The 16,653-nt window shown below is 40.7% G+C and overlaps 1 protein-coding gene across 3 annotated transcripts; it reads left to right on the forward strand.

The window, feature by feature from the left end:
* The first annotated feature begins 28 nt into the window (after nt 1-28).
* Nucleotides 29-16,649, forward strand: LOC139544068 (trafficking protein particle complex subunit 13). Of its 3 annotated transcripts, XM_071350783.1 has the most exons (13): nt 29-213; nt 1,321-1,389; nt 5,542-5,641; nt 5,965-6,049; nt 6,174-6,301; nt 6,490-6,562; nt 7,002-7,046; nt 7,461-7,478; nt 8,908-9,041; nt 9,409-9,607; nt 10,191-10,291; nt 16,073-16,220; nt 16,356-16,649. In XM_071350783.1, the coding sequence occupies exons 1-13, from the start codon at nt 168-170 to the stop codon at nt 16,461-16,463; spliced, it is 1,254 nt and encodes a 417-aa protein (XP_071206884.1). In that variant the 5' UTR covers nt 29-167; the 3' UTR covers nt 16,464-16,649. The 3 variants fall into 3 exon arrangements, with proteins under 3 accessions (XP_071206884.1, XP_071206885.1, XP_071206886.1); XM_071350784.1 differs by lacking the exon at nt 7,461-7,478; XM_071350785.1 differs by lacking the exons at nt 7,002-7,046; nt 7,461-7,478.
* The last annotated feature ends 4 nt before the right edge of the window (nt 16,650-16,653 follow it).

The following is a 16,653-nucleotide window of genomic DNA, read 5'->3' on the forward strand; positions in this document are numbered from 1 at the left end:
GATGTCTATGTATTTATGCATTTAATGGGGAAGAGGTGGAAATACAATTTGACGTGACACCTGTGTACTACAATGAAACACGAGGGATCTCCCAAAATTGTCCCTCTGCGTTTCCTATAGTCAGCTGATATTGCCAGGTGAAAGTTCAACCGAACTCTGAAGACAAAATGGAAGTAAATCAGGCAAAACAAGAGCATCTACTTGCTTTAAAAGGTATTTTACTGAGTTAAATAAATGGTAACCGTGTATAAAATAATGGCTTAAGCAATATACTCGCTAGGGTTGCGTTAAACATTTAGCTAATGTGGATATCTGAAAAGAGGTTGTTTACATCTGACACTGACAGCTTGCTAACGTTAGCTGATAATGGCTACTGGCTTACAAACTAGCTGCTAAGCGAACGTCAAATTAGCTTGCTAACTGAACGATAATGAACGAGCTAGCTCGCTGCCGCTGACTACCTAGTATCGAGTGGTGTTGACGGTGTCTTTTTTCTGTTCATTTTCAATAGTTAGGTAGCTCAAATGACCGAATTGTTGTTGATCTGATGAGCGTTTCTTACCTGTCCACTACTTGACTATTCACTCTAAAAGTTAGTTTCTTTGAGACCTCAACGTAGCTACAGTGTGCTGAATACACAAGTCTCAGACATCTTGATAGACCCATTCAAATAGCTAGCTACCTGGTATGTGTTACGGTATTATGACTGGTTACCCTAATATTATCACAGATGGAAGGGGATGTTATCTTTTGCTATTGTAATAAGCAGCAGCATAATAGAGGATTGGGTGTAGCTAGAACTTTTCCTAAATTATTAATCAGAGAACACCTGACAAAGAAAGACTGCTGTGGCAAGGAGGAATTCTAACATTTATTTGGATAGTAACCTTCAGATGGTTTATAGATCCTCAACTAATCTATCAAATAACTGAAACTAACCACTGATTTGAATCATCTAATCGGGAAAACACTAACCCTAGACCCCTTATTTGAACCTAAACCTAATCTTAGCTATAGCCTCACATGCAGTCTATTTACATGCAACATCTTGCATGCAAGTGAGTTACAGTTGTTAGTTTGTTGATAGTTTGACCATCCGAAGGCCATCTAGGCCTATAGGGGACTATCCAAATAAAGTATGGCCTGAAAAACTTTGTCTGGAAACAATGTTAAAGGAGGCTGTTCTTATCTGGCAGGCATTAGGATATCTAGGCTGTTTGAGAGAGGTCTAGATTACCCATGGAATTTCCATCTAAAATTGCAAGCAAGTAAACTAGCCTAAGCCTAACTGAACAATCTTTGCTCCCTTGGCTTTCACAGTGATGCGGTTAACAAAACCCACTCTCTTCACTAACATGCCAGTAACATGTGAAGATAGAGACCTCCCAGGTAAGCCTTGATTTATTTAACCCCAACATGTAGTAGAGTTGTAGAATATTTATTAGGCCTATCCAATTTGCTTTGCTGCAGTGATTCTAAATACATTACATAGGCTATGGCTATAGATATAAATATTGAACATAGAACTAATAGGCTAGTTCCTATGATTCTGTGTGGCTCCTGTGTTGCTTAGTTTGTAGAGTATGGCATTTGCAATGCCAAGGATCGTGGGTTCAATTCCCTCTGGGGCACCCATATTTTTTTTATACACTCATGACTGGAAGTCGCGTTGAATAAAAGTGTCTGCTAAATGGCATATATTATATTTCAAGTCCACAGTAGGCTTATGGTAAAAGCATTGATAGAACTGACTACTTCCATGTAGTGCTGTAAATCCCTGGTCCATAACAACACATTCACATGTCATATTTCTCTTTGAAATCAGTATTCCTCAGAGAGAAAAACAGATGCACGATTCTACATTTCACTACCCATGGGAACATTATTTATTAGAAAACTGCATGCAATCCTATATTCATTGGAACGATATGTATGAGGACATGTAAATCAGCTAAGCTTTCCTTTACTGGGGTTAAGCCTCCAATTAACATTCTAGGCATGACGACAGTGAAATGAATTGAGCCAATACATTAATTAACCTGGGGAAATGATGTGAAGTCGGCGATCAGTATTAAAGCCAGGCAGCCACATCTGTCTGCCTCCTCCACTGACTCACTAAGGGATCCCAGGAATGGCTATGTCTAACCGGCTCCCAAGTTTAGTCGTGCAGGCCTAAAGAGAATTTACAGTGTTTATTTTTCCTTCTGCCGGAGACCTACCTACTGCAATGTGAGCGCTGTGCTGGTAACCCAACTCCACTGAACCCATAAATCACAGTGACACTTCTGGGTAGGGATGCTATTTATACAGGGGGGAGAATAAAGACATATCTGGCCGTAAATCGAAATAAACTACTAGAACACGATATAGGAGAAATAAAAATAAGTTGTGAAAGTTTTTATGCCACCCAGCTCTCGTATCTCCCACGCTGCTCCTCTAAAGGCTGCCTTTCACTCAAATATTTAGAATGTTGACATTGATCATCAATATTAAAGCTACAAAACGTACAGGGCCCATATGAGGAGACTGACTGACTATTAGACCTGGTAGTTACAGTTTCCATAGAGCCATAAAACAAATCATATCTGGGAAAAATGTATAGAGTTAGTCAAACATTTCTGGCATTGTGTCAAGTTCTTTATGTGCCTCAACAACACTTAGCTAGATGCAGTGCCTTCAGAAAGTATTCTCCAAAATGTGTTACAGCCTTAATTGAACATTTATTAAATTGAGATTTTGTGTCACACAGTCCCCCATAATGTCAAAGTGGAATTATGTTTTTAGAAATGTTTACAAATTCATTAAAGATTAAAATAATAAATGTCTTGAGCCAATAAGTATTCAACCCTTTTGTTATGGGTGTGCGGCTCTCCTTTATTTTTAAGTTTTCTACTCCGCTAGCCAGCACCTCGCCTAAATAGGTGTGCGTTTCTTTTTCTTCTAGCCTAAATAAGTCACAATAAGTTGCATTGACACACTCTGTGCAATAATATTGTTTAACATGATTTTTAAATGACTACCCCATCTCTGTACCCCACACATACAATTACCTGTAAGGTCCCTCAGTAGAGCAGTGAATTTCAAGCACAGATTCAACCACAAAGACCAGGGAGGTTTGCAATGGTTGGCAAAGAAGGGCACCCACCTATTGAACAAAAAAACAAAAAAAAACAGACATTGAATAGCCCTTTGAGCATGGTGAAGTTATTAATTACACTTTGGATGGTGTATTTATACACCCAGTCACTACAAAGATACAGGTGCCCTTCCTAACTCAGTTGCCAGAGAGGAAGGAAACCGCTCAGGGATATCACCATGAGGCCAGTGGTGATTTTAAAACAGTTACAGAGTTTAATGGCTGTGATAGATAACTAAGCATGGATAACAACATTGCAGTTACTTCACAATACTAACGTAAATGACAGATTGAAAAGAAGGATACCTGTACAGAATAAAAATATTCTATAAACATGCATCTTGTTTGCAATAAGGCACTAAAGTGTCATGAATACAAAGCATTATTTTTTGGGAAAAGCCATCACAACTCATCACTAAGTACCGCTCTTCATATTTTCAAGCATGGTGGTGACTGCATTATGTTATGGGTATGCTTGTCATCGCCAAGGACCAAGGAGTTTTTCAGGATAAAAATAAATGGAATCGAGCTTAGCACATGCAAAATCCTAGAGGAAAACCTGGTTCAGTATACTTTCCAACAGACGCTGGGAGACAAATTCACCTTTCAGCTGGACAATCACCTAAAACACAAGGCCAAATATACACTGGAGAGTTGCTTACCAAGACGACATTAAAAGTTCCTGAGTGGCCTAGTTACCGTTTTGATTTAAATCTGCTTGAATAGCTATGTCAAGACTTGAAAATGAATGTTTAGCAATGATCAACAACCAACTTGATACGGTGCATTCAGAGTATTCAGACACCTTGATTTTTTCCCACATTTTGTTACGTTACAGCCTTATTCTACAATGTATTTAAAATAAAACATTCTCATCAATCTACACACAATACCCCATAATGACAATGCGAAATCAGGTTTATAGACATTTCTGTAAATGTATTAAAAATAAAAAACAGAAATACCTTATTTACAAAAGTATTCAGACCCTTTGTTATGAGACTCGAAATTGAGCTCAGGTGCATCCGGTTTCCATTGATCATCCTTGAGATGTTTCTACAACTTACATTCAATTGATTGGGCATGATTTGGAAAGGTACACACCTGTCTATATAAGGTTCCACAGTGGACAGTGCATGTCAGAGCAAAAGAGATGGGAGAACCTCCCAGAAGGACAACCATCTCTGCAGCACTCTACCAATCAGGCCTTTATGGTAGAGTGGCCAGACGAAAGCCACTCCTCAATAAAAGGCACATGACTTCCCGCTTGAAGTTTGTAAAAAAGGCACCTGAAGTACTCTCAGACTCTGACAGAATCTCTGGTGTGATGGAACCAAGATTGAACTATTTGGCCTGAATGTCAAGCGTCACATCTGGAGGAAACCTGGCACCATCCCTACGGTGAAGCATGGTGGTGGCAGCATCATGCTGTGGGGATGTTTTTCAGCGGCAGGGACTGGGAGACTAGTCAGTATCAAGGGAAATATGAACGGAGCAAAGTACAGAGAGATCCTTGATGAAAACCTGCTCCAGAGCGCTCAGACTGGGAAAAGGTTCACCTTCCAACAGGACAACGACCCTAAGCACACAGCCAAGACAACACAGGAGTGGCTTTGGGACAAGTCTCTGAATATCCTTGAGTGACCGAGCCAGAGCCCGGACTTGAACCCGATCGAACATCTCTGGAGAGCCCTGAAAATAGCTGTGGAGCAACACTCCCCATCCCACCTGACAGAGCTTGAGAGGATCTGCAGAGAAGAATGGGAGAAACTCCCCAAATACAGATGTGCCGAGCTTGTAATGTCATACCCAAGAAGACTCGATCGCTGCCAAAGGTGCTTCAACAAAGTACTGAGTAAAGGGTCTAAATACTTATGTAAATTTAATATTCATTTTCCCCCCCAAAAAAATCTAAAAAAAAAAAAAGGTTTTTGCGTTGTCATTATGAGGTATTCTGTGTAGATTGATGAGGGGGGACTATTTAATCAATTTTAGAATAAGGCTATAGCATAGCAAAATGTGGAAAAGGTGAAGGGGTCTGAATACTATCCAAATGCGCTGTATATTGTACAATCCAAGTGTGCAAAGCTCTTAGGGACTTACCCAGAAAGACGCTGCCAAAGTTGATTCTAACGTGTTGACTCAGGGGGTTGAATGCTTATCTAGTCAAAATATATTAGCGTTTTTTTAAATCTTTTTTTTCCCACATTGACAATGTATTTGTGTATATTGTTGAGCAAAAATTACAATTATGTACATTTTAATCCCACTTTGTAACACAACAAAATGTGGAACAAGTCAATTGGTGTGAATACTTTCTGAAGGCATTGTATGAGAGTAATTTGTATGTGTGTGTGCATACCTGCGTGCACATGTGTGTATATGTGCGTGCGTGCATTCTACAGGGGATTTGTTTGGTCGGCTAATGAAAGAGGACCCATCCACTATTAAAGGAGCAGAGGCGTTAATGCTGGGAGAGATGCTCACACTACCTCAGAACTTTGGGTAAATAACACTACAGCAACAACCGTTTGAACTCTTTGACATATAGAGCAGCATGTAGAGGCACACACAACTAGCATTTAACAATCAGACTGGCAGTTTAAATCTTTCATTCCCCCTGGCCAATCATTTCTGTCAGTATCTGTTGATCTGTTTCAGTATAGAATCCACACATTTCTTGCAAGACAACCTTTCACAGGAATACTTAGCCTTAATTTTGACCATCATTTTCACCGAAAAGCATTGTCTCGTTTTTGTTCTTCAGTGGGCATGTGAGTCCATTATCTTTGTGTGTGACACTTGCGTAACAATTGTCCCCTGCACAGAAATATTTTCCTTGGCGAGACCTTCTCAAGTTACATTAGTGTGCACAATGACAGCACCCAAGAGGTCAAGGACATACTAGTAAAGGTACAGTACAGATATACATCAATCCAATGGAAACATGTTTAACCAATCTCTTTCTCATTGATGAATCCACTTGTCCTATTCATACAATTTTAAGTGAAATCCCCATTTTTGTCATGTCTTACAGGCAGACCTTCAGACCAGCTCTCAGAGGCTAAACCTATCAGCGTCCAACAACACAGTCACAGAGCTGAAGCCTGAGTCCTGCATCGATGATGTCATTCACCATGAAGTCAAAGAGATTGGAACTCACATGTATGCTTTCCTTTCTGACATGGACTAAATCAGAAATAACATACTTTTGACCATTGCCCTATGTAATTCTGGGAAAGGGGTGTCACTCGAGACAACAATGGGCAAGATTTACAGCAACACATCTGCAACGATGGTTAGGAGTTCATTTGAATGCTAATATTCAAGGAATTTTGGTCTCTCTATTCTAGCTTGGTTTGTGCAGTCAGTTATACCACACAGGCGGGAGAGAAGCTATACTTCAGGAAGTTCTTTAAATTTCAGGTGAGTTTCAAAGCGTCCTTTATATTTGCTCCCCCATGCTCCCTCAGAGTTATATTAGAAACCAGACCTCAACTCTGAGCAATGTCACAGGTCCATGACAGAGAAAAGGCAATTAGCAGTAGCACACAAGCTTTGGCTTTTGACTACCGAACTATCTCACTACCTACTTACTGTCCTCAGTCTCAGAAAGGATCTGCTCTAAGTCACACAAAGAAACTAAATCCAACTTCTCTTACAGTAACAATACGTTTTGTATAAGCTATACTGACCGTTTTTAAATCAAATTTCTTGGCTCATGGATTTGAGCTTTTTCAGAGATAAATGGTGTTATTTTCTAATTTTGTGAAGGGAGGTTTATTGTCGCTGTTGAATGGAGGAATCTTTTGAGAAATCATTTGAGAAATCGGCGTCATTTAGCTTGCAATCTATTCTCAATCAGGTGTTGAAGCCGCTCGATGTCAAAACCAAGTTCTACAATGCAGAGGTATGTTTTTTTTCCTCTTTCTCTCAGCTGCACTTACCTCACTCTTTTATTACCTGAACCAAAACAATGACAAATACAGTCATCCTACCGACTTATTCAACTTTCCACCTTTGTCAACATGCTAGCTATCTTCACTCATACATAGTCAGATCTTTTTCCATACATTTCCACTATCAATTCCGCCTCTGGTTTTTAGATGACATCACAAACATAGAGTTTGCTGTATATCATGTTTCATTCCATGGTCAGGCATTTTCCATTGGCGACACATAGTCAAATTAGCTTTTTATTCTCTCATTTGCATATTAGTAGCATTTCATTTGTTAGCGTATGAAACAAGATGTATTGTCACTTTCATTTGGCATGTAACCTTCATTTGTTTATGGTCTCTTGTGTTTTTATTTTCTCCATTAGAGTGACCTCAGTTCCGTGGTAATCGTTTTTCTGTTTTCATTGCTCTTAACTCTCGCTTTCTTAATCCTTTTTGTTGCAGCAACGTCTGTCTGTCTTTCTCTGGAGCCAATGAACATGAGCAATTGCAAAATAAGGGAAAAGCATGCAGGGGGGAAAATATGAAGAATAAAAACCCATATAGTAAGACTTTACTTCTCACAAAGGAAACAGATGTGTGATGCTGCTTTAGTAAAGGGTGATCAAATGCTTTTCCCACTATTTGGCCGTTACTCTGTTTTTTTTCTCTTCGCCGCTTGAGCCCTCTCGCTAACTCATCTCTCACAGGACTTGTGCAATTGGGTAGTAGGTGGGCGTGATGCCAGAGAGATTCATGGGAAATAGAATGGAAGCGCATTGATCAAACAATCCATCCTCATAGGGTGAAATCAACATCATGGGTCTAGGCTAGGGCTCTAAATTGTACCCTATTGCCTATATATGCACTGCTTTTGACCAGGGCCTGTAAGGCTCAAAAGTAGTGAACTATCTAGTGAATAGGGTGCCATTTCAGACATAGCCTAGGTCTGTATGATTGTATTGGGGTTTCCATTTCTACAGGTCTTTTGAATGATTGAATTCAAATGTAGATTTAATGATGGTTTTCAATCAAAATCCAGTACCAATCTCTGATGGGAAGGGATGTTCATTTTAATGATGATTTTAGTGTTGGTGATTATTAATCTGATTTTATTAATTTATATGTTCACTCTTTATCTAAAATAAACTCTTTCAAGAGTCTGAATAAATCAGATCAAGTAAAACATTCTTCAAATAAGGCTCTGGACAAAAGCTATTTGAGATGTGTCTGATCAGTTTTTTGTGTTGGGTTTGATGACAGGTCTGTCTCGGCATGGGAGATGTGGAGAGGTGCTCTGCTCTGTAACAATAACCCCAGTCTGTCCGTCCGTCTGGCAGAATGTTTCTGTCCATGGTCCCTACTTAATCACTAGCCTTTGAATTTCAGGCATGAACTAATCTCTGAGCACTCCTCTGTTCAGTTGAGTACTAATCCACTCCTCAAAGGTAAACTGAGCAGACTTTGCTACTCCATTTTGGCCCTGCTGGTTGATTTTGATAGGACTGACGAAGGTATGAAAACCCTGTCTTACCGGGGTGCTAATGATGTCTGAATATTTCGGACACGTTCATACATGCCAAAATCTAGTGTAAGTTATACAGGTACCTCATGGTGTTTTCTAGAATCTAACTGTATAAATCACATGCTTTCAGAAAAATCTGACACACACTAGGCCTAAATGAAATCTACAGTTTCCCCTTGAGGGGCCAATATGTTGTAAAGTACATTGAAAGGAATTGAAGTCAAAGTGCTGCCCAGTTAAGTCCTTTTGAGGAGGTGTTCCTCTAGTTAGCGTTAGCGGCTAATGTTAGCGCTTACCCCCACCCCCAGACAGACGAGGTGTTTCTCGAGGCCCAGATCCAGAACATCACCACGTCGCCCATGTTCATGGAGAAAGTGTCCCTGGAGCCCTCCATGATGTACAATGTCACCGAGCTCAACACCGTGGAGACTGGGGACGAAGGGTAAGGGGGACACACACACACATTTTAGTGTTATGTTTGTATTGTACAGTAAAAAGGCAGTAATATAAGAAAGATAAATGTGAAGAGGAGAAAGCGAATTCGACAAGAGTTTATCTGTATAGATTATGCTAGCATGATATCTTGTGTTTTTCTAGTGTACATTTTTTGTGTTATTTTACTGCTTTTTTTGTTGAGACATTTTGACTGTGAAAGCTGTATGACTATTCTGATTGAAGTCTATGCTGCGTACAAGATACAGCATTCACTCGCCCAGGTCTTCTCACTGTAGGTCAAGGCGCCCCTACTATGTCAAAGGTAATAGGTTTTCATTGTCAGCTCAGACTTCTCCACCCTGACTGTGTTTCAGAACTTCTACATTTGGGAAGATGTCTTATCTGCAGCCCATGGACACTCGCCAGTACCTCTACTGCCTGAAGCCCAAATCTGAGTTTGCAGAGAAGGCGGGTGTCATCAAGGGCGTGACGGTCATCGGTAAACTGGACATCGTGTGGAAGACCAACTTAGGAGAGAAAGGAAGGCTGCAGACAAGCCAGCTACAGAGAATGGTACCAGAGCATTCTCAGTTACATGATATGGTTCTTAGTTATAGTATATGGTTGTTGCATAACAGGACATTCTCAGTCTCAATGCTGTGGTTGTCTTTGTTGAGTGGTGTTGATGGTCTTGTCAGTCATACCTGGGCTGTTGACAATGAGTCATTGGACAATGACATAGCTCAAAATGAAGATTATATTTTCAATTGGATAATGTAGTCATTCTACAGTTTCCAAATTTGTCAAAATTATGCAAAATGTGATGTCATGAAGCCTGTTGCCCAGGGTTTACCAACCAGACAACCACCCAAAAATACAAAACAATCATGGTCCCAGACGATGCGCTTCTTGTGAGCCTAAAATAAAGAAAATCGGTCCAAAATGTATCTGCTATTGCCTGGATCGGACAGTGTAATAATTACATTTGTGTTGACCCAGCATGAATTGGTTTTCCTCTTATCTCCTTATTAAAAAATGTAAAAACTCCAGCATACCGGTAATCTGGATGCTTCCAACAATATAATGGATCTTATTTATCAACGTTTTGGTCTGTCGACCTTCAACAAGGTATTGTTTTTCCACTTGTCTCTGCCAGGCTCCAGGTTATGGAGACGTCAGACTATCACTGGAGATGATCCCAGACACCGTCAACCTAGAGGAACCCTTCGACATCACCTGTAAAATCACCAACTGCAGGTATAATCATATGGATGGATGGACCTACAGTACCTGTCCAAAGTTTGGACACACCTACTCATTCCAGGGTTTTTCTTTCTTTTTACTATTTTCTACATTGAGAATAATAGTGAAGACAAAACTATGAAATAACACATATGGAATCATGTAGTAACCAAAAACGTGTTAAACAAATCAAAACATATTTTATGTTTGAGATTCTTCAAAGTAGCCACCCTTTGCCTTGATGACAGCTTTGCACACTCTTGCCATTCTCTCAACCAACTTCATGAGGTAGTCACCTGGAATGCATTTCACTTAACTTCTCTGGGATATGTGGGACGGTAGCGTCCCACTTGGCCAAAAGCCAGAAAAAAATGTAGCGCGCCAAATTCAAATATATTACTATAAAAATCAATCTTTCATGAAATCACACATGAAAGACACCAAATTAAAGCTACACATGTTGTGAATCCAGCCAACGTGTCTGATTCAAAAAGGATTTACGGGGAAAGCACACCAAACAATTATGTTAGCTCAGTACATAACCACAGAAAAACACAGCCATTTTCCCAGCAAAAGATAGTAGTCACAAAAAGCAGAAATAGAGATAAAATTAATCACTAACTTTTGATGATCTTCATCAGATGACACTCATAGGACATCATGTTACACAATACATTTATGTTTTGTTCGATAATGTGCATATTTATATCCTCAAATCTCGGTTTACATTGGCGCCATGTTCAGAAATGCCTCCAAAATATCCAGAGAAATTGCAGAGAGCCACGTCAAATAACAGAAATACTCATCATAAACTTTGATGAAAGATACATGTTTTACATATAATTAAAGATACACTTGTTCTTAATGCAACCACTGTGTCAGATTTTAAAAATTTAAAATTAAAAGCACACCATGCAATAATCTGAGACGGCGCTCAGATTTAACAACATTTCTCCGCCATGTTGGAGTCAACAGAAATACGGAATTACATCATAAATATTCCCTTACCTTTGATGATCTTCATCAGAATGCACTCCAAGGAATCCTAGTTCCACAATAAATCGTTATTTTGTTCGATAATGTCAATTACTTATGTCCAAGTAGCTACTTTTGCTAGCATGTGTAGTACACGTGTCGAAACGCTCGCGCAGATGCAGGCAAACGTCGGACGAAAACTTCAAAAAGTTATATTACAAGTCGAATAAACTGGTCAAACTAAGTAGAGAATCAATCTTCAGGATGTTGTTATCATATATATCCAATAACGTTCCAACCGGAGCATTCCTTCATGTCTGTAGAAGTTATGGAACGCAAGGCGATATCATGAGGAAAGCGCGTGACCAGGAACTGGCAATCTGCCAGACCACTGACTCATTCCCCTCCCATCCGGCCCCACAACACAGTATAAACTTCATTCAACGTTCTACCGACTGTTGACATCTAGTGGAAGGCGTAGGAAGTGCAAACAGATCCATATATTACAGGGAATTGAATAGGCGATGAGTTTAACATCGACCAGCCTCAGAATTCTCACTTCCTGTTTGGATTTTTTTGGGATGTTATACTCACAGACATCATTCAAACAGTTTTGGAAACTTCAGAGTGTTTTCTATCCAATAGTAATAATATGCATATATTAACATCTGGGACAGAGTAGGAGGCTGTTCAATCTGGGCACGCTATTCATCCAAAAGTGAAAATGCTGCCCCCTATCACAAAGAAGTTAACAGGTGTGCCTTGTTAAAAGTTAATTTGTGGAATTTCTTTCCTTCTTAATGTGTTTTAGCCAATCAGTTGTGTTTTGACAAGGTAGGGGTAGTATACAGAAGATAGCCCTATTTCGTAAAAGACCAAGTCCATATTATGGCAAGAACATCTCAAATAAGCAAAGAGAAACGACAGTCCATCATTACTTTAGGACATGAAGGTCAATCAATCTGGAACATTTCAAGAACTTTAAAAGTTGTTTCAAGTGCAGTTGCAAAAACCATCAAGCGCTATGATGAAACTGGCTCTCATGAGGACCTCCACAGGAAAGGAAGACCCAGAGTTACCTCTGCTGCAGAGGATAAGTTCATTAGAGTTACCAGCCTCAGAAATTGCTGCCCAAATAAATGCTTCAGAGTTCAAGTAACAGGCACATCTCAACATCAACTGTTCAGAGACTGCGTGAATCAGGCCTTCGTGGTCGAATTACTGCAAAGAAACCACTACTAAAGGACCAGTAAGAAGAAGAGACTTGCTTGGGCAAAGAAACACGAGCAATGGACATTAGACCGGTGGAAATCTGTCCTTTGGTCTGATGAGTCCAAATTTGAGATTTTTGGTTCTAACTGCCTTGTCTTTGTGAGACGCAGAGTAGGTGAACGGATGATCTCTGCATGTGTGGTTCCCACCGTGAAGCATGGAGGTGTGATGTGTGAGGGTGCTTTGCTGGTGACACTGTCAGTGATTTGTTTAGAATTCAAGGCACACTTAACCAGCAGGGCTACCACAGCATTCTGCAGCGATACACTAACCATCTGGTGTGCGCTTAGTGGAACTGTCATTTGATTTTCAACAGGACAATGACCCAACACACCTCCAGGCTGTGTAAGGGTTATTTGACCAAGAAGGAGAGTGATGGAGTGCTGCATCAGATGACCTGGCCCCCACAATCACCCGACCTCAACCCAATTGAGAAGGTTTTGGATGAGTTGGACCGCAGAGTGAAGGAATAGCAACCAACAAGTTCTCAACATATGTGGGAACTCCTTCTAGACTGTTGGAAAAGCATTCCAGGTGAAGCTGGTTGAGAGAATGCCAAGAGTGTGCAAAGCTGTCATCAAGGCAAAGGGTGGCTACTTTGAAAAATCTAAAATCTATTTTGATTTGTTTCACACTTTTTTGGTTACTACATGATTCCATATGTGTTATTTCGTAGTTTTGATGTCTTCACTATTATTCTACAATGTAGAAAATAGTAACAATAAAGAAATAACCTTGAATGAGTAGGTGTGTCCAAACTTTTGACTGGTAGTGTATGTATAATTCAATTATATGTTTTATTTTACCAGGCACGTCAATTAATAACAAATTCTTATTTACATTGACAGTCTGGCAAGAGGCAAAAGGCCTTGTGGGGTGGGGATTAAAAGAAAGTGTAAGAGAAGATTGACAACATGGACAGAACAGACTTGGCAAAGTACATATACATCAGCAGACAAACAGTGGAAACAAAGCACAACAAGACAATAGACACAACCACGCTACACGAAGGGAGACCTATGGCAACAACACAACATGGTACAAGCATTAATAAGGGCAGACAAAGGCATGAGGGACAAAGTAGGCAGAGACGAAGCACATCACGACAAGAAGGGATTTCACAAAACATGGCAGACCACAATACAAGCAGCATAGCACAAATAATAGCGGTGCAAACATACAGTCGTGGCCAAAAGTTTTGAGAATGACACAAATATTAATTTCCACAAAGTTTGCTGCTTCAGTGTCTTTAGATATTTTTGTCAGATGTTACCATGGAATACTGATGTCACACCCTGACCTTAGAGAGGTCTGTCTCTATTTGGTTTGGTCAGGGTGTGATTTGGGTGGGCATTCTATGTTCTTTATTTCTAGGTTTGTGTTTCTATGTTTTGGCCAGGTATGGTTCTCAATCAGGGACAGCTGTCTATCGTTATCTCTGATTGGGAATCATACTTAGGCAGCCTGTTTTGCCACCTTAGGTTGTGGGATGTTGTTTTTTGTTAGTTCTGTGTAGCCTTCAAGACGTTACGTTCGTTGTTCTTTTGTTGTTTTGTTTGGTGTTCGGTTTTAATAAAGAAGCATGAGCACGTACCACGCTGCACCTTGGTCTCGTCCTTCCGTCGAGCGTTACAACTGAAGTATAATTACAAGCATTTCATAAGTGTCAAAGGCTTTTATTGACAATTACATGAAGTTGATGCAAAGAGTCAATATTTGCAGTGTTGACCCTTCTTTTTCAAGACCTCTGCAATCCGCCTGGCATGCTGTCAATGAACTTCTGGGACACATCCTGACTGATGGCAGCCCATTCTTGCATAATCAATGCTTGGAGTTTGTCAGAGTTTGTGGGTTTTTGTTTGTCCACCCGCCTCTTGAGGATTGACCACAAGTTCTCAATGGGATTAAGGTCTGGGGAGTTTCCTGGCCATGGACCCAAAATATAGATGTTTTGTTCCCCGAGGAACTTAGTTATGACGTTTGCCTTATGGCAAGGTGCTCCATCATGCTGGAAAAGGCATTGTTCGTCACCAAACTGTTCCTGGATGGTTGGGAGAAGTTGCTCTCGGACGATGTGTTGGTACCATTCTTTATTCATGGCTGTGTTCTTAGGAAAAATTGTGAGTGAGCCCACTCCCTTGGCTGAGAAGCAACCCCACACATGAATGGTCTCAGGATGCTTTACTGTTGGCATGACACAGGACTGATGGTAGCGCTCACCTTCTCCGGACAAGCGTTTTTTTCCGGATGCCCCAAACAATCGGAATGGGGATTCATCAGAGAAAATGACTCTAACCCAGTCCTCAGCAGTCCAAGCCCTGTACCTTTTGCAGAATATCAGTCTGTCCCTGATGTTTTTCCTGGAGAGAAGTGGCTTCTTTGCTGCCCTTCTTGACACCAGGCCATCCTCCAAAAGTCTTCGCCTCACTGTGCGTACAGATGCACTCACACCTGCCTGCTGCCATTCCTGAGCAAGCTCTGTACTGGTGGTGCCCCGATCCCGCAGCTGAATCGACTTTAGGAGACGGTCCTGGCACTTGCTGGACTTTCTTGGGCGCCCTGAAGCCTTTTTCACAACATTTGAACCGCTCTCCTTGAAGTTCTTGATGATCCGATAGATGATTGTTTTAGGTGAAATCTTACTGGCAGCAATATCCTTGCCTGTAAAGCCCTTTTTGTGCAAAGCAATGATGACGGCACGTGTTACCTTGCAGGTAACCATGGTTGACATAGGAAGAACAATGATTCCAAGCACCACAAGCTTCCAGTCTGTTATTCGAACTCAATCAGCATGACAGAGTGATCTCCAGCCTTTTCCTCTTCAACACTCACACCTGTGTTAACGAGAGAATCACTGACATGATGTCAGCTGGTCCTTTTGTGGCAGGGCTGAAATGCAGTGTAAATGTTTTTTGGGTATTCAGTTCATTTGCATGGCAAAGAGGGACTTTCATCTGATCACTCTTCATAACATTCTGGAGTATATGCAAATTGCCATCATACAAACTGAGGCAGCAGACTTTGTGAATTAATATTTGTGTCATTCTCAAAACCTTTGTCCTCGACTGTACAGTAAACAGACACCACAATCAGCAGCCTACATTATTTGTTTGTGTAACAGCTACAGCTGTCAGTGAAAATGTCCATGACTGAGTCCTTCAAAGCTGAGACAAAGACATAACTTTCCAGCTTAAATGTTTTTTATAAATTGTTCCAGTCGCTAGCTGCAGCTAACTGAAAAGAGGAGCGACCCAGGGATGTGTTTGCTTTGGGGACTGTTAATAGAATGTGAATAGCAGATCAGGGGCTGTAATTAGAGGATGAGGGTTGCAATGGGTATCTCAGCACACCATCTTAAGTCGTGCAGTAGAGTTTAGTCGGCTAGGGGGAGTGAGGCCTAAGAGGGTTTTGTAGATGAGCATCATCCAGTGGATTTTGCGTCTTGTGTAAAGAGATGGCCAGTTTACAGAGGAATACAAAGTACTGTGATGTGTTCTTTAAGGAGCATTGGTGGCAAATCTGATGGCCGAGTTGTGTGTGTTGTTGCAGTGAAAGGACCATGGACCTGGTGCTGGAGATGTGTAACACCCGCTCCATCCACTGGTGTGGTGTATCAGGGAGACAGCTGGGCAAAGTCAGCCCCAGTGCCTCGCTCTCTCTGCCCCTCAAACTCCTCTCCTCTGTCCAGGGCCTGCAAGTAGGTGCCCACTTCTTCACATTAGAATACATTGTAACACTAAGCATAGCCAAGGCTTATTACAGTATGTTATGCTATTACTGTTAACATTTGCAGTTGGTAATTGTAGCTAATCACCATTTGCTTGTGTTTCAGAGTATATCTGGCCTGAGACTGACCGACACATTTCTGAAGAGGACTTATGAATACGATGACATTGCACAGGTGTGTGTTGTCTGTCCATACATGAGCCGTGAGAGCTAAGACTCTTCTAGAACTGAGCACTATACATCTCAATGGACCAACTACCAAACTTTGCACCTATATCATCAGTACACACCCCAAGCTGATCATGTTTTAACAGATGTTTTTAATGTTTTCTTTGCAAAACAATTATGATTTTAAATTAATGTGCATTTAAATGTGAATAAAAAAACAACTTAATCCCTAGTTT

The sequence above is a fragment of the Salvelinus alpinus genome, chromosome 18, assembly GCF_045679555.1.
Source record: "Salvelinus alpinus chromosome 18, SLU_Salpinus.1, whole genome shotgun sequence".
NCBI lineage: Eukaryota > Metazoa > Chordata > Actinopteri > Salmoniformes > Salmonidae > Salvelinus > Salvelinus alpinus.

Excerpts from the sequence above, each read along its gene's own strand:
- LOC139544068 (XM_071350783.1), top strand. The coding sequence starts at position 168 with ATGGAAGTAAATCAGGCAAAACAAGAGCATCTACTTGCTTTAAAAG. Across the intron at positions 6,050-6,173 it reads TCAAGGACATACTAGTAAAG|GCAGACCTTCAGACCAGCTC; the intron begins GTACAGTACAGA and ends CATGTCTTACAG. Across the intron at positions 10,292-16,072 it reads TGTAAAATCACCAACTGCAG|TGAAAGGACCATGGACCTGG; the intron begins GTATAATCATAT and ends GTGTTGTTGCAG.